We start from the raw sequence: 25956 nt of genomic DNA, 5'->3' as shown, positions 1-25956 counted from the left end.
CCAGGCTAACCATTCACCACTCCAGTATGGAAAAGTCCATCCCAAACCCCCAACCTACTAAGCACCTAGACTGAGGTGAGGCAGGGTGAGGGGAAAAGGAGGCCTGGCTGTCCTCTAGTTGCCCTGACCCTGAGCATGAAACCATCTCCTTGAGCTGCGTGTCCTCATGTGGCCCTCTGCTCCCCTCTCACACTGGGGAGAGCATATGGACTGCATGTGTGCTTGGTAGTGATGCATGTCTATCCTACACAAGCTACATTCCTCATGGCTTGCTCTACTCAAAACCCCCATACAAGACTGGAGCAGCACAGAAGCCAAGCCCCCCCCTACCTTTTAGGTATAATATATACGTACGTTGCTCATTCATCTTCTTTTAATATAGCTAATAGAGAGATCACTAACTTCACAATGAAGGCACAGACTCATAACCTTTCATCAGAGCATTTATATACACATACGTATATGGTTTCAACCAACATCTTCAATAGACTTAATCACAAGTGTAACTTGCATGTTTGGTAAATATGGTGCAAATACAATAGTGCCAGGCACTTGCCTCCTCATGGAGAGGTTCCAGGAAAGGATTGTGGTGAACATAGCTGGTGTTGTTTGTTACTACTGTGCTCTGCAGAAGCAAAGGCCTCTTAGAGCTGGTTAGATTTTCACACCAGGAGAAAAATAGTATTAGGCAGCATTTTAACTTCAGAGTTTATATTTACCAAGAATATTGATATGTCAGAAATATTGACGTACATGAGAGTTAACACTCACTAACAGATGTTTACAGAGCAGGATTCACTATGCACAATAGACATTAACTTTTTTTGTTATTTCAAAATCATATAAACCATTCGTATTTAAAGCTCTCAATCAGAAATTGCTGCAAACCACTACTATTGTACTATTATGGCAAATCAAATTTTTTGACAAATTGTTTAAAAAAGTATTTTCTTTACATGAATTTAGAACGGTAACAGGCCCAAACACGTGTAACGTTTGAGGATAACTACATCATTTATTCTCCATTATTCTCCACATACTTTACACAATACACTTTAGAAACTACAAACTCTTAGAAGTGCAACATTAATTTAGCCAGTCTATAGAATTGGTCCCATCATTTACTGTTCCTGCAAGCATATTGTTAATAAAATACATTTCAACATTCCTACTTTTCAACAGGTGTCTTTTACTACAAACAGCAGCTAAACATATCCATGTCAATTTGCCACGAAAAGACAAAAATCAAGCGTCACATATAAACAGAATACTTCATATTGTTTGAGTATCTAAACAAGGCAGTGACAAACAGGAAACTTCACTATTCCTTACAATACATAATTTACATGGGGATGATCTGGACACCTCAAGATGCTGGGCTCCCCTCAGCCTCACCCACACGCGCACACGCACTCGCCACACACTCGGTCCATGCACCACGGCCAGGGCCGCCCCTCACCGATAAAACCCCATTAGAAACTGTACACAGTATCTTTCATTTGTCATTTCAAACAATATGCAGTCATATTTTCTGTATTTACAGTGAGGCCACTTAAGGTGTATGAGAGAACGTTATGGCTATTGTTTTGAAATAAAAAAGCATTTGCAAATAACTGAAAAAAAGAAATAAATATTGTGTCTCTAATTCCACATTTAGCCTAGCTTTTGAAGGGATAGTTTGGGAATTTTGGACATAGAACCTCATTTACGACTTACCCATAATGTTGTTGATTGATGGAGAAAATTTTCATCTGATTCCATGCTGTCTCTTGTGCGGGCGTTCACGTCATGCTAATGCTAGCACAATCAAAACCAATTGGGTAGCATTCAAAGAAAACTCACTTAAACACTCCACAATGCACCCAAATCAAATCAAATCAAATATGAGGACAGTCTGTCGGGGGCTCATTTGAGTTTTTATACCATCATGTTTGAGATCCAACTATCGTTGAACCCTTTTGTTTCCTGTAAATTGGGAGGCAGAGCAATACAACACAAGTTGCAATGGCCACGTTCGACGTGTCTGACTTTGATAAAGAGTTAAGTTTAACTGGCAATCCTTACTTGTTTGGAGTATTTATAAGTGAGTTTGCTTTGAATGCTAGCCAATTTGGTTCAATTGTGCTATCATTAACATGCCATGAACACCCGAACGAGTGATAGCACAGAATCAGCTAAAAATGTCCTCCATCAATCAACAACATTATAAGTGAGTCGTAAATGTAAAAAATTCCGAACTATCCCTTTAATGTTGTGATTAATGATATTCATTCAAATATTAAAAGTATGTATATATTCAAAGATGTGAGGATCATATTTTACACAATCCCCGATGAGAAGAACAACTGAAAAAATATCCCTTCAGGACTTGGAGGTAAAAGAATCTGAGGTATGTGTGTAAATGTGCGTCACTGATCTGAAGTTGTGTTTAACAGAAACAAAATTCACAACAAACTAGGAGAGAGGCTGATACAGGGGGCATCCTGCATGGACTACAGGTAACTGGGACACTACACAAAGACAAACCAGCAAAGATCAAGCCGTCACATGATCAAACTTACCAGCGTACAGATCAATACAGTTCTGTATTAAGCAATATTTGAGACCGTAAAAGGCAATGAAAACACTTGGTGTAGAAACGTGAGATTCATTAACATATTCTGGTTTGTGTCGGGTGCACAGGGTTCGGATGATTCTATGTAAAAAATAAAAATAAAATAAAAATTCTTACAATGACAAATCCTGTGTGCCATTCTGTTCAACATCGTGAGCTCAACCTTACAGTCCATTATCAGTCTCTCAAATTATTCCTGCCTCCCCTGACCTCCTAATGCATAAAGCACCCTCCCTCACACCCACAGACAGAGAGAAGGAGGGAGAGAGAGAAGGATGGGGGGGCGGGGGGGGGGGCAAAGGGAGATGAGATATAAAAGGGTCATAAAAGACTATAAAAGAGTGGGAGTGTTTGAGGAAGGTAGCAGGGAGATGGGGAGGGATGATGAATGTGTGGGTAAAGGGCAGATGTACACATGATGTGAGAAAACGAAAGGCTTAAGTATTTTAGACAAGGAAGGACATGAGATGAATTGCTAAGAGGATAATGAGGGAGTTGGTGCATTCTGCAGATAAATTTGCCATACCACTTAAGTAAATCTATAGCTAATCTTGCCATGATCTTGGTAATCCTACACTGGACTGGTTGAGTAGTTTGAGTGTACATTGTATTTGAAAGGCCAAGAGCATTGAATGCACAGAGAAAAAAAATTAACGTTTTATGATATCATGTAAGAATATATCAGAAATTACAAATATACACATAGTACAGCATATATGTTTGAATGATTGTATTTACATCCATATATTCTATGCAAAATGCTATTTGACAACCTTGAAAAGCACCCTGAAGTTTGGGAATGACCCTAGTTGAATGTAAAATAAGCGAGTTCCAGTCGTTAGCTAACCGCTGTAGCATGCCCTGGATTGTCATTTTGTCTCTGTAGAGCCGCTGAACCTTACCAGCAAACAGATGAATACAAACAGAAAATACACACTTGTAGAACACTATTGGAGATCCTATTGAAAATATAATGAACAACACTCATGTTATATCATATTAAAACATTGTTTTAGATTAAATGTAAATGAGTCTCCAGCTTCTTCCACTCCTGTTGGAACGGCTGCTACTGTGTACACTACGCCAAGTTTAGACTAGACTACCCCACCCCACCCAGCCTGGTCTGAGAAACCTCCAACAGTGCTGCTTACAGCATGGTTAAACCCTAACCATTTCTAGGCTCAGGCCTCAACATACAGGACAGTATCACAGAGACGGATGTAACAGGTCCAGCAGATATTGCGTTCGCCAGACATCCAATGCAAACAACAGACACATGTAAACCTAGGCACTGTGAGTGCATGGTCCAGTTTGGCCAGGGTCAGTCGAGGAGAGGTAAAGGTAGAACATATACAGTCAATAAGGGGAGGGGGGATGCTGACCCAGGATGCTACCCCCCCCCCCAAAAAAAAGAACAGTTCAGAGAGGGGTAAGGGTGATTTCCTTTCAGAATGTCTGATGAGAAGAGATTTACTGTAACACTCTCCCCTTGTCTCTCTCTGAAGGGGCAGATGGCGTCTTTGGGCTGTTTTCCAAGGCTGGTGGTGGTTGGCTGTAAAAAAATAAAAATAAAAACCTGTGTGGAAGAGAAAAAAATAGTTCAAATCAGAAATGTGGACAAATTAAATGAATCTTTTTCTCTGACAACAGCTTGGTTTCAGCCCCTCACCTGTCTGTGTGTGCGTGTGTGTGTTACATTAGGAGCGCGGCGTGCATCCTAGCCAGACACCCAGCTGTGTGTGGTGGTCTTCACCCCCTGTGGGAACCCCTGAGTAACAACCACGGGGTCAAAGTTGAAGTCCAGCGCGTCTCCGTCCATGAGGGTGTCGTGGAGGACGGACTCCATGTCGCACTCGAAGCGCTCGATGGACATGTCGTCCAGGTCGCTGGGCAGCCTCTCCTGGTGGTGGTGATGCGGGTGGTGGTGGTGGTGGTGAGCGTGGCTGGGGCCAGGTCGCCCGTAGCCGTTGGCGACGCCATAGCTGGGCGGGGCCGTGCCGGCGGGCGCCGGGTGGCCGTGGGGCGGCTGCATGTGCGTCCTCAGGCCGGCCAGACGAGCGGGGCCGCCGGCGTGGCTCAGGCTGGTCAGGGGGATCAGGTGACAGCCGTTCGCGTCCCCGGAGGAGGAGGGGCGGCCCTGGCTGTGGTGCATGGGCCGGGCATGTGGCGAGTGCGTGTGTGCGTGCGGGTGGGGCTGAGGGGAGCCCAGCATCTTGATCCCCCCTGACTGACCCCGGTGGCTCTGTCCCTGGCTGCCGAAGGACGGTAGCTGCAGGCGTCCGCCCCCTCCTCCTCCTCCTCCTCCTCTGCCGGGCTGGGACACCACCGTGTCCATGGAGGGCAGGATGTCCCCACGGGGGTCCGGGTCGGAGGTCAGCAGCTCCTTCAGGAGGCCCGCGGGGCAGCCGTAATGGCTCAGGAAGGGCCCGAAGCCCGGCTTTCCCTCCGCCAGCGTCTGCATGGGGATGGGGGACAGGGCGTTGATCCCGGGCTGCCCGCCGTACAGGCACTTGCGGTAGTCCTGCTGGGGCTGCGGGGGCATGCTGGGAGGGCTGTAGGGGCTGTTCTGCAGCATGGATGAGGAGGGGGACGAGCGGGAGGAGTCCGAGCCGCCGCCGCCGCCCCCCACCCCCAGCTGGGGATTCTTCGGGGAGAGCAGGTTGAGGTTGTCCAACAGACTCTCCATGACCACGTTCTCCGAGCCGCGGTGGTGGTGGTGCCCCCCCATGGAGCCGGCCACCTCCGACAGGCTGGGCAGGGTGGCGGTCATCTTGGGTCCCCCCGCCCCCCCGCCGCCGCCGCCGGGGTACACCATGTGGACCACGTCGGCCTCCGTCAGGTCGTCCTGCTCGGACAGGAAGGGGGAGCGGCGCCCGCTGAGCGTGCTGGCGTCGGAGCTGGCGCGCGTCCTGAAGGTGGTCCACGCCTCGAAGTCGTCGTTGTTGCTATGGGAGTTGGGGCTGCCCAGCCACTTAGAGTACTGGGAGCCTGGGCTGTCCGCGCCCCCCTCCGCCCCACCGCCCTGCAGGGCCATCTGGGGAGACACGCACAGGGGTCAGAGGTCAAAGGTCAGCTCACACACCGGCGCTTCAGCGCCACGCTCTGAATAAGAACAATACCCGACGTGACGTCACAATGCATACGTGTCGTGTCACACAGTTCTAGACGGTGAGTAAAACGGCGAGCGAGCAAGCACTGAGAAATTCCCCTCTCGCCCGCGCAAGGGGTATTTCGATATGCGCGCCCACTCAGCGCCGTCTGAGTCGTGCCCCGCTGAACAGAAGCGTGTTGTTTTACACGTATCCACTGTGCGGTCACTCCGGTAATACCGGGCCTGGGCGGCAATATCGACAACGCAACTTTCAGACAAAGAAAACAGATAGAAGGTAAAGACAGCAGATAAAGACGACAGACAGAGGAAGGTACGCGTGGCGGAGGCGGGTATCGGCAGCCGGTACCTTCTTCTTGGCCGCCCGCCCTCGGCTCTTGGTGAACTTGCTGTTGTTGTCCATGGAGGCGGCGCGGCGCCGGGGCGACTTGCCGCTCTTGCCCCCCTCCGGGTTGAGCATCCACCACGAGCTCTTCCCCGTGCCCTCGTTCTGCACGCGCACGAAACGGCTGTGCAGGGACAGGTTGTGTCTGATGGAGTTCTGAAAGGAGACGGGAGACAGATGGAGGAACCGTGAGCCTAATCGATCGGACGTCTGGCAGTGATGACGTTTGAGGCATTCGTTTGCACTTGCTTGATGTTCTGGGGATGAACTGCTGAAAACAAGTGTTCATTTCTTCCATTACAAAATCTCTCTGTCAAGAGTAGCCCTGACCTTGGGATGGTGCCTGAAGGTTGGGGGTGCTACGTCTAGGCTTACATCATGCGCTCGCACTAGCTGCACCACAACTTTCCAAAGCGTCTCTGTGGTGCGTTGTGTAAAGCCGTGAATTCTGTCCATGTGTACACACACGCACACACAAACACACACAAACACATACGCGCACACACAAACACACACACACACAAACACACACATGCACACGCACACACACACAAACACATACACACACACACACACACAGCACAAGGGCAGTCACAGTTTCAGTGGAGACATGGCCTATTGGGTCTGAAGGGGAAAAAGGCATTTGTCATGTTTTATATGAGGAGGAGGAGGAGGTGCAGAGAGAAATGAAAACAAACACGCTAGATGGACAGTACACACACACACACACACACATCCTCAGCTAATTATATTTTGTCTACCCTGCGTTTTCCACTACCGCGCTGATGAGACCCCTCTTGGCAGTGGCGTCTCTGCGAGGGGAGGGGTATCATTTAAACACTTGTAAATATTTGTGTGACTGCCGAACACTGTCATATGGTGAATGGTAAGCGTGTTCCTGCGCGAGGCCTGTCAGCACAACCTCCCGCTAACAACTGTCACTCGCAGAGTACTATAAGCTCTCTGTCAATGGCCGGTTGGCTGAAGAGAACTAATAGGGTAGATGGATGGTAGCCTGATTCAAGGACCGATGTAGAATAGTCAACCTAAACATTCACTTAACAGAGTTGGGCCATGCTATTGAATAAGACAGACTCACCATCACTTACGGTGTGGCAGGTGTTCAACACCAGAACCTGGTTAAACCATGAATCCAACACTAACACAACACTAGCACCAGCACTAATACAGCGTTGTATCCTAAACCAATACTTATTTTCAAAATCCTGTCCTCAAAGAGAAAGATACGCATGAGATGGAGGGGAACCGTTGCAGTGTAGGCCACCGTAAGGACTGGAGAGAGAAAAAAAACTGTGGTTTTCTACATTTTCTACAACGCGCTCTAATTCATCTCCCACAATAGAGTGTAATGATATGTTTCCTGTTGAGGTCCACCCAGCTTCACCTGTGCAACCCTCTCCCACGCTTCCACCAGTACCAAAAGTGCACCTCCCTCTAACGCCTCCACCCGCCCACACCACCCGAGAGAACAGAGAGAGAGAGAGAGAGAGAGAGAGAAACAGAGAGAGAGAGAGAGAGAGAGAGAGAGTGGGGGAGAGAGAAAGAACAAAGAAGCGAGTAAACCAAAAAAGTTTGTTTCTGGTTTTACAGACAGAGAGCAGCATGACAGACATCCAGAGAAATAGCTCTGTAAACTACAAGTTCTCCACCCAAACTGTTTCTCCATTAACAACACAATTATGAAGAATTTAGCCATCTGGCAATATACCTTTAATATACCTATAACTTTCACCTGATGTAGAATTTACAATCACTAATAAGGTCACACTGTGCAGAGACAGTTAACAATGATGAACGGTGCCAAACTCAATCCAGAATTGGGTAGGCCTCTGGATTTCTCTGGAGGAAATTTGAGACTGGGTTAGGTCGCTGAGAGAGCTTGAGTAGCACTGATTCATATCCTTGAACTCCATTGTGGCCCAGTGTGTGCGTGCATGCCCATATATGACAAAGATAGACTTTGGGTGTCTGTGTGTGTATGTACTGTATGTGTGTGCATGTGTGTGTGTGTGTGTGTGTGTGTGTGTGTGTGTGCGCGCGCGCACGTGTGTGTGTGCGCATGTGTGTGTGTGTGGGGGGGGGGTTGCATGTGTGGTGCCTTGGATATCTAACAAACACTCAGTCACTGTAGAGTACTAGGAACATGAAACATGGGTCGCACAGGTAAAGTTCTTCATTGCCTCCAAAGTTACACAAAAACCGTGTATAGGAAAATCGAAAGCAGCCACCTCTGTCCTTCCCTTCATATTAGTTCCCCATAGGAGAGACAGGAATGAGCTCCCACCGACCAATGTTGTGGTGCAGGGGAGAATAAAGCGAAAAAGCGTCACTATGCTATGAACCCTTAAGAGGGAGACAGAACCTCTTCCTATGCCTCTGTCTTATCTAAACTCTGTACCGGAGAACGGGGTCAACCGGACAGCCAGACACGCACCCTGTCTAGACAAGGCCTTCCCAACAACATGCATCGTATCAGATTACTGTTGTGATGGACACAGTGAACTGAAAAAGGCCAAAACAAAAACCGAAGACAGAAAACACTGAGCAGGGAATTTCCCCGTGAACAAGCATGTGGACGGAGCTGCAACTCCCTCTCCTCAGTGAACCCAGATGTCCCCGACCACAGGATTCTCATATACCGTACACAACCACTCTCAGAGAGGACAACAATAGCGGGATTGTCCAAATGAGTCTCTGAAATGTCCGCTTTGGCTTTGGGCTTCACACCCGTCCCTGCGATGAAATTCCTCTGTGTGAACTCACATCACCAGCGATTTACTACGTCGCGCCAACATTGGGGTTGGTGGATAAATGGAAATGATGCGTTCTCTCTATTGTAGGCCTATAGCAGAGAGACCGTCTAGCATCTTGTTTCATCCAGAACACTGACGACTGAATTACACCAGTTTGCACACCCAGGATAGGGTATAATGTCGGCAAGCCAGAAGATTCTTGGCCTGCAAACCCCTCCTGCAGGACACTGCCCCTTTCATGTGGTCACTTCCTGCAAGACAGGAAGAGTCGTCAAAGGGCTGAGGGAGGAGAAGGGGGGAAAGGCGCACCGAGGGGTCAGCGGGGCCACGTCCGGCCACCTGATCCTGAGGGTCGGTAGCCCTGAGACCGCCCCAGGGAGGTGTTCACATAACCAGGAGGAGCAGGGAGCCCGGCGCTGGAGAAGACGCCTCCTCATCTCAGCAACATATGTGTCCCTCACTGCTGCCTGCCTCTCCATTACCGCTTCAGCCGAGAACTCAACCGGATAGAGTGGGTACAGTGAGCTACTGCAGGATCCACTGCAACATTGTCAACAATGTCACAATCCAGCACAAGCAAAGACGCGGATGAAACCTAAATAGAAGCTATAAGCTGCTGTGTTTTAGACCTGCTCTCCCGACTAGGAGTACTGGCCCGATCACAATGAGAGCTGCGTGGAGCCAAAGTAAAGGTCAACATCACAGCGTCTCTCAACAGCCAAAGTTGGGAGGCCTACATTTAGGGGGAAGGGCAAGGGGTGTGCGTGCGTGCAAGCAAGAGAGTTTAAAGGGAGTGAGGCAGAAAGAGAGAGAGGTTGCAGGGTTCGAGGCGCGGACGGGGAGGGAGGCGGAGAGCGAGTGTTTTTGCCGCTGAGGGCTGGGGTCGATGAGTTCACTGCCTGCCGAGCGTGAGCCTCTCTCCTCAGTGGCGCTGACAGACACATGCAAACAGGCTGGAGGAGGAGGGGAGGGATGGGGAGGAGGGAGGGAGGGAGGGAGAGAAGGAGAAGGAGGAGGAAGTGGGGGGGGGGGCGTCTCAGACGTGACACGCTGCCTCGAACTGTCTGGCGTCTGAGTCACTGAAAAAGAACCCCCCCCCCCTCCCCTCTGGAGCCAGACTCCTCCCTTCTCCTTCTCTGGCTCCATTAAGAAAAGCCTCCCTGAGCCTGAGCGTGTCCAGGCCTGCTGCTGGGCACCCTGCCTGGCCTCCTACACTACACTACACTACACTACACTACACTACACTACACTACACTACACTACACTACACTACTACCACACTACACTACCACTACACTACACTACACTACTACCACACTACACTACCACTACACCACACTACACTACACTACCACTACACTACACTACACTACACTACACTACACTACACTACACTACACTACACTACTACCACACTACACTACCACTACACTACACTACACTACACTACTACCACACTACACTACGCTACACTACACTACACTACACTACACTACACCACACTACACTACACTTCAGGAGAGAGCGAGAGAGCAAGAAAGAGAGAGAAACAGAGAGAGTGATAGGGAGAGCGAGAGAGGCACAAAGGACTGAGGTGCAGTAAACAGTCAACTAAACTACAGTTATATTATACTGTGGTGTAGCACAAGAATACAAATAATCGTTATTGTTACTTCAAAATTGACACCCTAAACATGAGATCTGTGCTATTAGACAATGAGACATTTCAACATCCTGGTCTGATGCCAAAAAGTATTTTTTTCCCCTTTGTTCTGTCATTCTCTTTCTTTTCTTTAATTCTGTCTTTCTGTCTGCGAGTCTCTTCGCTCCGTCTCTCTCTTTCTTTCGGTCTTTCGCACATAAACACAGGAAGTGAGTCATTAGTGGAGGACCTGAAATCTGTGAGGGTTGGTGTTCTCATCCACTAATCATCAAAAATCTGAGTGAAAAAAAGAAACTTTTCAGACTTTTTCCGTTCTTTGATCAGATTCCGTCAAGTATTTGTGAGGTGCACACTTGACTAAAACGGTGTGACTGGCGGAGGCCTCCGCTAATGGGCCGCGGGGCATCGAGGACGCCATGGTGGAGCGTGGAGGGGGGTGAGGAGCGTTCCTCAGAGTTAATCCCTCCGAGCGTGACCCCAGCTCAGCTCAGTCCCAAGTGAACACTAGACTGACTGCTTCTGAACACTAGACTGACTGCTACTGAGCACTAGACTGACTGCTACTGAACACTAGACTGACTGCTACTGAACACTAGACTGACTGCTACTGAACACTAGACTGACTGACGCGGTGATCGTGGGGGTGCCCCCTTCAGATGCAAAAATACTCCCAAATGTCAACCTCAAAAACACGCCGTGAGTCATTTGAGGCAGCCCTTTGTTGAAAAGACACTGAGCTGATACAAACATGGTATGGAGTAACAGATAGCAGTAGTATACATCTTCTTTAATGCCCCCCCCCCCCACCCAAACTCCTCCTACACTTCCTAGAAACCATACATGGCCTTCAGATGTTTTACTGGGGACAAACTCAAAGAGACGACAGCACCTTACTAAATACAAACACTCAGAGTACGTTGAATACAAAACATTTGCCATGACTTTGATGCAGTCCAGCGTTATGTCAGTTCCCCGTGCGAGGACACACATTCTGGAGGTGAAATCCGTTCTTCACACAGTCTATTTGCAGAGTTTTCCTCCGCCCCCGAGCTGCGTGAGGTGTGAACGGGCTGGTGTAAATATAGGACGGGGGCCTCGGCTGGTAGACTGGCGTCACCTCTCCCTGTCAACAGGTCTGCTGCTGGGGACCCACCTGCTTCCTGGCTGAGGTACCAGTGCACACCTCTGGGGCCTGGCGGCGGGCGAGCCACCGGCCCAACTTACCTGTGCTAGGTTAGATACAGTAGGTCAGGTTTCTGAACATAACCACCACCAACCATGACCACTTTCCTTAGCCTTAACCACTACAGCCCATGAGCAAGACGGGATGACGCTTTTGGTTGTCAGTGTTCTCTTGGGAATCAGCCCACAACAGCATCCCTCAAGATCTTCCTCCATCTGAACTTTAAAAACAAAGTGATGAGCACAGCTGTTCTGTCCTGCCTAGCGAGGCGTGAGGCTCATCGTAACGGTCACAGGTCAAGTCAACAAACAAGGCCCGTCGAGCACCAGGTGCACTCTGGGTGAGAGCAGCCTGACAGCCAATCAGCAGGTCAGTCTGGCGCATGATGCTAGAAGCACCACCGGGGCTGACAAGACAGGGATAGGTAGATAGATGCCGAGGATATCGATTCCTGGTGGCAAACAACTATATGTCACATTTGACTGTAAGATGGTGGGCTTATCTCTAGAGGGTAGTCGGCACTGACCATAATCTGCCCAACACTGACAGGTCAAGACTGACTGGCTAAGACTGACAGGCCTTTAGGAACAGCGAGGACAGTCTGAAATGAAGCTATTCTCCCTTCAGACATGAGGACAGGGCAACAAGTCTGACAATGAGACAGGCAACATGACAGTCTGCTCCCATGACACCAAGTGTCAGGTTTCAAGGTTCAACCCCATCTACATTGCAACCTCTGGACAAGGTTAAAAAAACAAAGAGGGCCAGGGATTAAAATAATAATAATAATAATAATAATACTGCCCACAAAAAGGTGGCTTGTAAATGGATATATATAAAATATATATTTTATCTGTCTTTATAATATTTTCAAAACAATTCCTGAGGCACAGGACTATAATTCCCTCCAGCGAGAGGACTGAAATTCACATAGCTGAGATTTTGTTGAGAGGACTGAAGTCTGGCAGAGATAATATAATACATGGAGGGGACGCAGCGCTTGCAGAGATAACTTCACAATGACAGGGTGAATAGGCTAACCACTTCCTGATGTGCTCTTCCTGTACTTCCCCATCTCTCTCTCTCTCTCTCTCTCAGCCTTTCCTCCTTCTCCTCTCTCATTCATTCTCTCTTTCTCTCTCTCTCTCTCTCTCTCTGTCTGTCTCTCTTCTCTCTACATTAAGAGTGACCCGGCAGAGCATGCAGGTCTATGAAACTGAGTGATTAGAAAGTGAGAGAGAGGGAGAGAGAGATAGAGAGAAAGAGAGAGAGAGAGAGAGAGAGAGAGAGAGAGAGAGAGAGAGAGAGAGAGAGAGAGAGAGAAAGAGAGAGTAGTTTCAGTGTTACAGGGCTGTAAAGGGGCCGCTGTGGTGTGGGTGCTGATGAAAAGCACTCTTGCTCAATCTGGAGAGCATCTCATCTCTAATGGTGCCAGGCATAATGGAGCAGCCTCCTTGGTGAGCACTAAGCAACATGATGAGTGACCTATTTTTGCAATGGCTGCAAATGTGCGCCATGAATAGCCAGGATGGAGAGACACACAGGATTTGTCTGGTTTGAAGGAAGTCTTCAAATCAGCAACCCACATGACTGTGGTTCCCTTGTTAGACCAAGGCAACCTAAAACAAAACACTGGTAATCTATATGCTTACATGACAGCGTATGGAATGTTAGTTATGCACATACAGTACTTTTACCAGAATGCTATCATTAGTGGATTGGGAGCAGACAGTAGAAAAGAATCTACTAAACAGTCTCCTCCATCTGAGTCTTTTTTATACAATGAAAAACATGGGGCTACCACAGACTGAGACCCAGGCTAGACAGAGATATTGCGCTCTCCTGATTCGTAATCTTGCCAGCTCTAATCTGGAGAATGGCTCACATTCCTCCTCCTACTTACGGGGGTAAAAAGGCCAAATAGTCTTTTAAGGATTGGCCTCTAATCTAAATTATGTTTGATTTCTGCCGTTTCTTTTTGTTCACACCATGTTGTTCCTCTCGCTTCCCTTTCTCGCTCACCCATCCTCTCTTTCCAGTTGGTTTAAGGCATCTGAGATGCCCAAATACTCTTTGTGTAAGTACAGAAGTGTGTCTGCCCATGCGTGTGTACGTGTGTTTTGATAGCCCGCAGCACTTGCCAATGGCCCTGAGCCAGCGAAATGTTGTGCCAGAACAAAACAGTGAGAGAGAGAGAGAGAGAGAGAGAGAGAGAGAGAGAGAGAGAGACAGAGAGGCTTGTTCATTCGTAGGTCAGCTGACCTCCCTTCTCCATCACATCCGCACAGGAAGAGCTGGTTGGTCCTGATATGGCCACTCTGCCTGCCAGACGCAGGAGACAGTTGCCCCCTAAAGGGCAGCGGCCTGGGGTTGGGGGGGGCTGGGTCACTGGAGACGACGGAGGGACTCCCCGGCCCGACTCAGGAGCCTGACTGAACCCAAGGAGGAAACGTCTGAGCCAGGAAGATGCGTGGAGCCCGGAGAGCCTCTCGTGACCCTTTGAAGATGTCAGCCATGTTTCATTTTCCAGGATAATGGGCCTGCGTCCTCCCAGCGTGCATGAAACCTAAACCTCAGAGTTGAGGAAGAGAGCGAGTTGTTCCATTCATTCCACCTGAACAGATGTTCTAAAATCTGTCTCGCAGTGCATTAAAAACAGTTTGCAGCACTCTGGGGATTTGGAGGCCGGAGAAAGGAAGATTTCAGGCAGAGAAACGATAGCTGCCTTTTCATCTGACTGGTTTCAACTCAGATGCACTGGGGTACACCAAGGACAGCGCGGGTCGTCTGTGTATGTACTGTGGGAAACAAGGCTCATGCTTGTATGTTCTGAGCAAAGACACAAACTTAACATACGAAGACATAAGATCATTATGTCTATTGAAATGTCCCATTTGTCTTCGGTGTGTCTCCCCTCCTATAGAGAAGGCTGTAACAGAGGCAGATTAATGGACTTGTGACTAGAGTTGTGGGCCCCCGATGAATCCAGTCCCCTTAATTGCTTGCAGAATTGCATTGTTAGTGTGGTGGCCTGAAGAGGCCCCATAGGGCATGTGTGTGTGTGTGTGTGTGTGTGTGTGTGTGTGTGTGTGTGTGTGTGTGTGTGTGTGTGTGTGTGTGTGCGTGTGTGTGTGTAGGTGTGCGTGTGTGTGTGTGCGTGTGTGTGTGTAGGTGTGCGTGTGTGTGTGTGTATGTGTGCGTGTGTGTGTATGTGTGCGTGCATGTGTGTGTGTGTGTGTGTGTAGGGGGTGATTATCCTGCTCTGGCTGGAGCACAATGCAGCAGCCCTTCGTGCCTCACATTCCACAGACACACACAGACCCCACACTGTACCACGGCCCCCAGTCCTGAGCTCCAGACAGTCCTGTTCCAACCCCATCCCTAATCCTAGGCCCATCCCTAATCCCAACCAGCCCAGAATTCTGTCAGAAACACCACACCAGGTCCAGGGTAGTCAATTGGAAAGTGCCTTTACCTTGCAGGTTTGACCTAATAAAGTAGCCAATATATTTAAACAAAACAATGCTTACAATATGAAACTAATTGAACTTAACATATCACAATTGTTTGCCAGGTCTTGTGGGATATCTATCTCTGAGAAACCTACACACCCACACAACTGATTTATCTAATTTGTAAATTGTGTATTTGCAGTTATCCGTAATGAGCACATCTTGGAGCCATCAACAACATTTCACTGTGACTGTACACTGTACATTACATGATGTGACGAATAAAATAATCTGAATCTGACAAATCTGGAGAAAAGTAAACCCTGTCGGCATCACAGTACCGAGACGTGAGCGATGTTGGTTCCACAGTAACGAGACGTGAGCGATGTTGGTTCCACAGTAACGAGACGTGAGCGGTGTCGGTTCCTGCGCTTCACGTGTGGCAACCGCTCAGGTCACAGCTCATTGAGAAAAACACAGAGTTCCAGTAAGGCGCCATAAAATGCATGCTGCCCCCCTCTCTCTCTCACCCTGCGGCCAAGCCCCAGGGCCCCCACGCCCTCCCCCCCCCCCCCCCAGGGGAGCAGGGGGCCCAGCGGCAGGCAATGGCTTTCTCTGGCAGGGCAAACGGCCGTGACGCCCAGCTGGCACCGACCCACCCACCGGGGGATGGCAGGGCCCACTGGCTGGGCAATAAATAACCGCGGCATGGAGAACACAGGAAGCAGGAGGAGCAGCAGCAGCAGCAGCATCTCTCTCCTCCACCCTGCTCCTCCCCTCCCCTCCACCCAGCCCCAGGCATACAGGGTGGAGGACTGTTATCACAGAGACACACAAAGTAAAAATACTACCTACTATCAATCTTATCGTACTATCAGAATAACAGGGAGAGGTGCTCGCCATCATTTTCCACTCCATGTTGTTTCGGTATGAATGTGATCACTGTAGATATGATGGCAAAGGCTGCTGAGCTCTGAGCACCAAGGGGTGGACTCGAAAAATGGAGAGCAGGAGTCAGCAATTGTGAGGTGGGGAGGCACGCATGTGCACACTCACACACACAAACACGCACGTGCACATACACACATGCTCGCGTGCGCACACACACGCACCTTACAACCCTGAGTAAGGAACTGTCTGTACTGTGTGTTTTTTGTGACTGGTCTCGGAGCGCCCCTCTCTCTCTCTCCGTACCTCTCTCCCTGGCCCTTGTTTTCAGGGTGGAGATGTTAACACACAGTGCTTTTTTCCAGCCACTCAGCAGGAAATGCATCATAGTTCATTGTGGGGGACGCTGCTGCTGTTTTTACAGGAAAGTGTAAAAATAGCCAATAGCCAAAGGTTCCACCGGGGCCGACATAACATGACATGAAAAACTCTTCTTTTTTCTTTTTTACACTGAAGGAAAAATACATTTTACGCATAACTAGGATGCCCTTTGAGGTCCAGATCTTATCTTCAGGCTACATCAACTGAGATCTCACAGTAATTCCTGGTGATGTCTATCTGGTATTTGTCCCAAGTCCAACTCAAACATCAGAGAGGGTTACCTAAACACATGAACCATCAAAAACAGAGGCACAGCTTTGAAGAGCGTAGGTGTTGTTACAGTATATTTTGACTGAATGGATATGTGCAGCCCAGGTCTCATGGACTTTGAGAGCTTGGTTCACAGTCAAGGCTGTAAGTCATGGTGGCTACATGCAATATCACACAAATTCCACACTCTCAACAAATTGGGAAGGCTTGTATGGACTATATGGAGTTACAAAGCAGCTTAGACAGGCTTGTCATGGCTGAAGGTGTTACATCAGATGGGCTAGACTGGAAGGTGGAATAATAGATATGCATATAAAGTATACTACTGCTCCACAAAATGAATAAGATGACAGAAATGATTCTCTTAAAATAAAAATTGTCTCATCCCCCCTGTCGCCAGACTCTTCTACACAGAACTCTGTTGTCGAGCGCAAGTAAAGTTGTGTAAATGTTCTTCCCGTACTGCTCACGCACACGCATCCAGTCATCAACGCAGGGGGAAGTGGTACAGTAGGAACAGCGGAGGAACTGATACGGCGAGGAGGAACAACAATCCCTTTCTCAGAGTCACTGGTCCTGCTCCGCTCCAAGAGGCCAAGCAGTAGCGTCCGCTACGGAAATTCTAGAGGACATGGACACAGGGATATGAGCACACAACTGTGGAATGGAGGATGTTTGACGTTTTTCCCTGCACCCCCCCCCCCCGCCCCCCCCCTTCCCCTCCTACCCACAATTCCCTACAATGATTGAGGTGTTTGTGTGGCCTCCTGTTATTGTCGGGAATGCTAAAGAACATTTCACTGAGTTACGGTTTCTGACAAATAATGTGAGGTTAGAACCCCCCACGTGTCACAGGTTGAGCACGGGGAAGGATTTTTTTTTTTTTAAAGAAGAATTTCAGATAAAAATAGAAAGAAAGGGAGACGGACGTTTTGCGGGGCAGTAAGTCATTAAGCAGCCGGTCATCTGGGTGTTTTGCATGGTGTTTTTCATACAATGGGAAGATCAGACACAGTCCCACAGGCATTTCCTGACAAGGCTGGCATCTAGTGAGCGTCACACCCAGAGGGGGAGGAGCTAAGTCTCAATGTGTCTAAGACAAAAGCAATGTTCTTCCACAAAAAACCTAGGAAGATTGCTCCCATTGCGGACATTTTGATTAAAGGTGTAAAGGTTGACGTAGTTTCTGACTTTAAATATCTTGGTGTGGTACTAGATTCCAACTTAAACTTTAAGAGCCATGTAAAAAAAAAAATGGTTACAACATTAAAGTACAATATAGTTAGTTTTAGACACATCAGAAATTGTCTCTCCATAGACGCAGCTAAGACATTTATGCATGCCATGGTTCTCTCCCACATAGCATAGTGTATCACATGCTGGGGACAAGCTGGCGAATCAGTTACAAGACCTCTTGCTTCCCTTTACAAGCAAACCATGAAAACTTTAGACAAAAAGCCTTTGCATTTCCACCACTGTAGGATCCTTGAAACATAGACTACAGGGCTTTGATCACATCAGACAACTAGCAGACCTATGTATGATTTACAAAATCCTTAATGGCTCGGCACCTCCTCCACTGGGTGAGTTTGTACACTTTCGATCCACAAACTCAAGCAGAGTGACAAGAACAGTGTCTGCACTTGACTGCGCTAAACCTTTCCGCTACACCATGTTTGGACAGTCATCTTTTACTGTAAAAGCAATAACTCAGTGGAACAGTAACTGAAGAGATGAGGTGCCGCTCAATTGGCACCTTCAAAGCTCACTTGAAAGAACAGTTGCTAGATAGTCAATTCTGTTCCCACTCTGTGTAGGGTGTGTGTGCGTGCGCGTGTATGTCCATGGTGTGTGTGTGTGTGTATGGGTGGGTTGAGAGGGGAGGAGGGGTATGACATGGAATCTGTAATGTAGTGTTTTAATATGTAAATGCATGTTTTCATCGTATTGTATGAATGCATGTTCTATTGCATCATTTTTATTGTATTGTTGTATGTATATGCGACTGGAGATGGAAAATAGCAAAAGCTATAATCTAGTAAAATGCATCTTCTCTCTAAGGAGAATAATGTATTTGTATGTTGTCCCTGAACAACATAATGCTATAGACACATTCTTAGAAGACAAGTGAGGGCTAGGCAGCGAGGCTCGGTCACGTGATTACCTCACTCTCCCCGTCTTTGCTCTAAAGCACCACAGATCTCCTCTGACTACAGGCAGCAGACTTTGCCCCAGGTCATTCCAGTTCCAGTAAATGTTTCGTTGCATAACCCTTATAATAAGCGCCACCTTATATGACCTCTCACACCAATTTCACACATAGCCTAGCCTACTTACTATGACAATATTGTTAATAAATAAAAAGAAAAGAATGAGTTTTTTGACCGATGAGGAAAAGGCTATTACCAAGACTTGTGTTGAAGATAAGTACATGTTCTTATTCTGTTTTTCAGAATCTGTCAAGACCAGCGCATTCTGTGTGAGGCCTTTATTTAACAAGCACAAGCAAGTTGTTAAGGAATGTCTTTGGCGAGCCTCAAGGAGAATTCTTGTCGATCCCAGAGCAATGCTCTTCTTGTTATTCTAAAATCTCGGTTGGGCTATGTTCCAACACTTGTAACACGCTCTCATTGTTCCCCAACCACCAAACCACACACTTAGAGCCGTCAGTCGCTCCAGCCCTAGTCTGAGCCTGCTCTCAGCTCACAGGCTGAACACTTATTATGCCAGCTATGCCAGCTCTGTACCTCTACCAGGTTGGCCTACTGCCAGGCAACCTCCACTAAGACTTAAAATACTTCTACGACTATACTTATACTTCTTCTTCAAGTGGTTGTCAAATGAACCAAATCCAAAACATAGAAATGTATGGTGCTGGGAAGTAGCACCACTACATGTAATTCATTATCTGCTTGGGGGTAGTTAAGCTAAATTCAAAATTCAGTAGTTGTGTTTTCAGAAGTACTTTTCTGCCATTTAGCAGTGATGGGAACTATTCTATGTGTGTGGCTGGCTTGTTTCTGTTCAGGACTGGTAGAATGGAAGCTAGTCATGCCACTGAAATAGCTGTGAATTGAAATTACATGAAATAATGTCTGATAAATTAAGATAGGTCTTGTCGCCACTACTCTACTTGTGCAGCGGAGATCGGTTGGTTTTGGTGTCCTTCTTCCAGTCTCTAGTGTGGGTTGGCGTTAGAATAAGGGTTGGAGTTAGAATAAGGGTTGGGGTTGGGACAGCATCTGACCTATAAGACAAGGGGTAAAGGTCGGAGTGAAAGGATGAACATGTGGAGGTTTGGGGTATAGTCCCATAAAGTCATCCCCCACGGGGCCTTGAACCCCGGTCTCCCGGGTGAGAGTCCTATGCTTTCACCGCTACTCTACTTGTGCAGTCAAAATCGTCAGATTGATTTTGGTGTCCTTTATTTTGGTGTGCTGGGACTACTGCCTCTTGTGGTGCCAACAGAATTGCAGGTCAACATTGACCGGAGGGAGGGAGTGATAACCGGACACATTTTATCCTAGGTGTGCTCGCTTACAGCCACTCACAAAAAGAAATGGGCATTTAACCAGCCCTTGAACTTGACATTTCCATTGAGACAGCCTGCCTGTACTTAGGGGAACTAGGTGATGTCCCTTGCTGTTATTTATCAAAGGATTTCAGGTTTAGATTTGATATTTCACATCTCAAGTAGTTTCAATGTAGAGTATTACTTTTGCAAAGTAGATTTTGTGTTAACTAACCATATTTCTCTGAATAGATTCAGTGTTGCTTCACCTCTTCCAATGTGTGAAATATTTAATTGAGCATCTGAGTGCCAATAGCCTGCATGCTAAACCTGTCCATAACCAAAGGATACTCTGTTTACTGTGCTCTGCCTTGTCCTGCTCTAAAGATAGCAACAATATCAGCGTTAGCGTGTTTAGTCTTAATAACCCTGCAGGGTTGTCTGGTACTCTGATAGCTTCTAAAGCTGTTTGTTTTGTGAAAAGTCTAATGTGGGACAAAAAGGAGAGGTATGCACTATCACTGGGCAAGGGAAATCACTCCTAAACTTCAAAGGTTACTGGGGTACCAAGGTTCAGCCACCCACATCAAGGCTGACTGTTAAACATTTGCACAGCCACCACCAGGGTATTTTGTCATCAATGGCTACTACATCCTGGAGAGTGCTCCGGATCTGTTGGACCATTGTTTGTCACTTGAAAGTATGTATTCTCCAGTCATCCACTATGGCCAAACCATGGAAAAAGAAGGAAAAAGAAGGAAGTGTCAAGGACATCATACATTGACATTATCCATAACTGCTGCACTGGGAGCAAGTGGCTCCTATCTTCTGTCACAAATGTATGACCTAGCTGATGCTTCTTTGTATGTTGTCAATATAGTGCTCTTTTTTTCTTTCAAATAATGTTACAAACACACCTAATATTTGGTCTGTCTCTGTTTGTTTCATTCAGATTTTTGCCCTAATGATGGCCAGCTTTACTTGTATTGACACTTATTTGATCTTCTTGTCAACTTGTCAGACATAAAAATAGCCTTAAAAGGCAAATACAAAGCATTGAATCAAGACTAGACATTGACAGCTCTCAGCTCACAAAACCACCTACTGTAGTTGCACAAGTTGACTGCATGCTGCTGACACTGAGGGGTGTTATTATCAGAGTTGAAAAAAGAAAAAAACATTCAGGGCTTGAAACACAAACCATATTATCACCAACAAACATCCTTTCAAGTATATTACCAGACTTTCGTTATGATCAAAAATGTCCACTGAAAATGAATAACAAAAATAACAAAAACACCATTCATTCTGATAAGTGAGGCGCCGAGAAAACGAAACAGACTGAATTTTTCATTTAAGGCCAACATGAACTTGAAACTTATATGATATCAAGACATTATTGAAGAAATTCTTTGCTCTTCCATTGCAACGTTTGATACTTCATCTTTGATAAAAGAGAAAGCTTGCTTCTTCACTTGTCCTGCTTCCTGTCCTATTCACACCACTCTTGTCTTGTATTATGGCAACCTGCCCTGGCCAGAAACTTAACACAACCAACATTGATTCAGAAGGGTAGGGTTCAAGCTCTGAATAAAACCTTACATTGACAGACATACGTACATCTGTACACACAAACACACACGCACATACACACACACACGCGTGCGCACACACATGCGCACACACACACAACACACACACACACACACACCCTAATGGGTACAGTGGTTGTGAGGTCACTGAGCTGGTTTGAAGTTGCATTCCTTACACTCCAGTGACACACTGTCTGGTGGAGAACATACATTAAGCAGACTACATACTAAGGGCAGGAAATAACCAATCCCATATACAGTATGTTCATATATTTGTCAATAGGCCAACAGTGAGTAAACACTGACGTAAAAAGTCAAAAATCCAAAATCATCCAAAATCATCTGTGGGGTTGGGTGAACCAATGTCAGTGAACCAAGTCACCAGAGTGAATCATTTAAATAGGAAGATTTACTGTAAAGCTTGTGACCTGGCCTGTGAACATGTGTTTGGGGGTACTTAGTGACCCTCTGGGTCATAGTGCCTCTAGCTTCCTCTTTAAGTCTGATCTCTGTAGCCCTCTGCTCTCTTCTGCTCTCTCCCAGGGGCCTGAGACACACTTAAGTGTTCAAGTGTCAATGATTTACTCTCAGGAGTGGAGACACAGCTTAGCTGAGTCTATAGCGGGAGCACGCTACAGTGAGAGGAGGACCAGCATGGTTGCAGTCTCTCTGTACAAGAGAGGAATCTCTTTAATGAAACCCCAAAAGCAGCAGCACCTGTCCGCATCTCTCTAACATGCCCATACTCAGCACCACCCAGGGCCACGGCTTCGACACAAATCGACAGAAACATCCCATGACCGCCTAGAATGTTGCAACTGTGCTGTCTCAAAGGGAATGGGGGCAGACGGTGTTTTGTCATGGCACGCGCAGGCCGTGACTGTTAGTTACGTTAGAAACACACCTCTCAGTTACCTGTCTCAGGTAATTACAGGTAATCCCGCGGCTATTTTTAGCCCATATAGATGGGAGGGGAAGCTGACGTTCATCATGGAATCTCTACAACTCTCATAATTGTAGTGCGTCAACGGGGCTATGCAGTAAACCTAACACACCTAATGGAGAAGGCAGCTCTTCTGGGTACAGTACATAAACACAACAGTCTCTGTGGAAAATCAGAGGCAGGAAAAATGCAATTGACCCCCTGATCTGCATCACTGGATCTGCCACCGGAGTTAGTCATCAGACGCCTCTGAAAGCCCCACAAGACCTTTAAATGTATCTGTACATCACAAGACAAACTCCATATCGATAACACGTGAGCAGGACTAGGGGGATGACTTCCCCTGCTTAACATGACCGGGAGTTTGTTGGAATCTCACCCTCCTCCCCTCCCCTCCTATAGGCCTACAGAACCGCGTGGAATCAAAGGGGCCTCTGACAGTTTTGGCTGTAGATAATAGCTGTGCGTAAACACCGTCTCTCTCTCTCTCTCTCTCTCTCTCTCTCTCTCTCCTTCTTCTTCTTCACCCGCCACATAGAGAAATACGCACGAACTCACTTTTACGCATATACCCAGGAAAGCGCGCCATATTTTGACTGCAAGTTGTACACACAGTAAGTGCAGTAAACTTATTAGGCGATATCACACAAGTGTCAGAAAATCAATGACAAAACAGACTCTTATCCTTGGTCCAGCCGACATGATCTCCAAAATGACTCTATTCAAGGTGCGTCGGGGGCCAGAAACACGCGCGCGAACCATTAAGAACTCTGTAGACTACACGACTCAAATATTTGTAAAAACAGGCAGAAACAGCCACGGGAATCGCCGCTTACCTTCCAACCAGCTGAGCTATTACTGTCTCCTTTGTCTTTAAAATAAGGCACACTCTTCACCATCCAGTCATAAATCTGAGACAACGTGAGTCGCTTCTCCGGTGAACTTTCAATCGCCTTGGTGATGAGGTCGGCATAGGACATATTCCCCCAGGCGTTCCGTCGCGATGAGCTGCTTTTCCTCTGAGCAGCGGCCACCGAATTCGAACCGACGGGGGACGACAGCGGGGGCACCTGTTGCTGGTGCGGCAGTTGGGGACTCGGGTGCTGCAACTGCTGAGGATGTTGTTGCTGTGTCTGCCGGTGTGTACAGTTCTCCTGGCACTGAAAATCATTGCACAATACGTGCGGTTTCTCCTCTGGATAGTCATCGGTCTCTTCCAACAAGCCGAGGTTACTGATGAACTCGACATTCCCCCCCGGCTCCTGCTTGACCGAGGGCGCCGGCGAAGATGTGTTTGGGGTGGCAGGTTCGATGAACTCCGGCCGAGGCAAAGGCCAGGTGCATGATCGTGGCCGTGAAAGTGGCTCGAAATCCGGGTCTATGTCAACCATCTGTTGCGGCGATATTTCTGCCATATCCAAAGCTAACTAAAAGTGACTTAATGTCACATATATGCTAGACTCGCAGAAAATTGTCCATGCATCAAATGTAAAAAGTACAGAACCCGTCCTCACTTAATGCACCGAGACACTGGCTGACAGCGGTAGTCTGGGCTGAAAAACGAGGCAATAAAAAGATACCGTGGCTCCCCGTGTCTTCTGATTCTCAAGCGCGGTAACAGTAGGCTAATAGTTAAGTTGTGTTAAGTCCTTACCATGTCACGCCTGAGTCTAGCTCACTGTCAATCACGGTTGTGCGTATCTAACAGAGATGAAGTCAATAGTAACACCCACTTTAACTGAGAGTGACAACCTGCAGCCACCAATGATAACCCGGTATGAAGGTAAACAGACTGTAGTTCTGCCCCCTAAAACCGTGTCTTAAACATTAAGGGTAGCCTAAACATGGAAAATATTTTCAGAGGTAGGACAAAGTTGTTTTCAAGTTGTCGGACTAAACTTGACTGTTGAAAAACAGATTAACAATGTGTAGCATATTGTATGTGCGAAAAGAGATGTAGTTTGAGTAGCCCGTGCAGCTTTTTAAATTTTGGCTCCAAAGATGTAACCTTGCTGGTATTTGTATTGCACCCTGTATGCTTTACTTGAATACATTTAATGCATAGCCTACACAATAATATCATCACATAATGTAAAGTTATACTAATATTACCGTAGACTACATATAGAAGTGAACACATGCAGTGTCAGCTGCCCACATAATTCTGAAATGCTGCAAGTGGCTATTACACTTCATTACACGCAGAGAAATAAACCTGCATTAGCGCCTGTACTTCTCATCTCATAATTATATTTTTCTTTTCAGGGTCTTTCCATGCACCATTCAGCTGTCGATTCATAACAGGAGCTACACGATGAGACAACCCTGTCACCTGGTGGACTGTCCAAGTAAGACCTTTTCTGTATACAGCATGTAACGTGTGCGCTACGAGCCGACTGCAAGGTAAAAGTCAGTCTACTTTACATTCAAGTTTTGTGGATTTTGGGTACGCCCAGACGCCCAAATAAGGCCGCGGAGGAAGTCCCCGTGTTGCTGATTGAAGCGCGTGCACACTTTGAACCGTGTCACCCTCAGCTCAGCTCCAAGATTTTTGTTTCGTAATGCTCATGTAATGCTCTGGTGTATAAAATGACTGGCTCGTGTAATGCTCTGGTGTATAGAATGTGAAAGTTCAAATGGGGCACATAGATTGAGGCAATGGAAGCATAGACCTCTGTTAATAAATGTTCAAGGGCAGCAAACCACATTTCATTGAATCATATGCCAGTAGCCTACTCTGCTTTTTCCAATCCTCTCACACAATGGACTGCTAAGTGTGTTTTTATAACCCAAGAAAGTAATCAGGAGGAATTGGCCCAATGTTTTTTCACACTTAACCTCCCTTTCCTGTAAAATGTGTTTGGGGTGAAAATAATGTCACATGTGGAAGTGAATTTATATCCCTACTGTAATTTGGCAACAGGGACCTTCTATGTCCTGTGTAAGTAGCACTGACCTGTGGAAAAAAAAATCATCCATCATGATCTGGAGGAAACAAAAGCCCTCCAACTGTTTATAGGAACGTCCACACAACAATTGATACAAGATATGTTTTTATCCACTTAACCCACTTCGGGCAAAAGGTCTTTCTATCAAACCATTCAACAAAACATGCTCACTTTCCTGTTTTTTCCTAACAATGCATGAAGCCAGACCAAAACATGAAACTAACACCTTTTGTGTGTGAGTAT

General features: G+C 47.0%; 1 protein-coding gene across 1 annotated transcript; it reads right to left on the bottom strand.

Moving 5' to 3' along the window:
• Positions 1 to 519: 519 nt before the first annotated feature.
• On the bottom strand, positions 520 to 24429 carry LOC311318430 (forkhead box protein O1-B-like). The gene is made up of 4 exons (XM_084449773.1): positions 23602 to 24429; positions 6073 to 6264; positions 4284 to 5648; positions 520 to 4190 (listed from the first exon to the last, which is right to left on the bottom strand). Exons 1-3 carry the CDS (start codon positions 24178 to 24180, stop codon positions 4332 to 4334), a joined length of 2088 nt encoding a protein of 695 aa, XP_084305899.1. The 5' UTR covers positions 24181 to 24429; the 3' UTR covers positions 520 to 4190; positions 4284 to 4331.
• Positions 24430 to 25956: the final 1527 nt, after the last annotated feature.

This window comes from Borostomias antarcticus, assembly GCF_949987555.1.
Source record: "Borostomias antarcticus genome assembly, chromosome: 15".
Lineage (NCBI taxonomy): Eukaryota > Metazoa > Chordata > Actinopteri > Stomiiformes > Stomiidae > Borostomias > Borostomias antarcticus.
Note: the sequence above shows the minus strand (reverse complement) of the source record. Positions and strands in the feature narration are given on the sequence as shown.

What these genes read in the sequence shown, in the direction of transcription:
- LOC311318430 (XM_084449773.1), bottom strand. Translation starts at nt 24,180, where the DNA reads ATGGCAGAAATATCGCCGCAACAGATGGTTGACATAGACCCGGATTTC. An exon ending in ATAGCTCAGCTGGTTGGAAG is followed by an intron (nt 6,265 to 23,601) that starts GTAAGCGGCGAT and finishes GTCTCCTTTCAG; the next exon opens with AACTCCATCAGACACAACCT. An exon ending in GGCGGGCGGCCAAGAAGAAG is followed by an intron (nt 5,649 to 6,072) that starts GTACCGGCTGCC and finishes GTGTCTCCCCAG; the next exon opens with ATGGCCCTGCAGGGCGGTGG.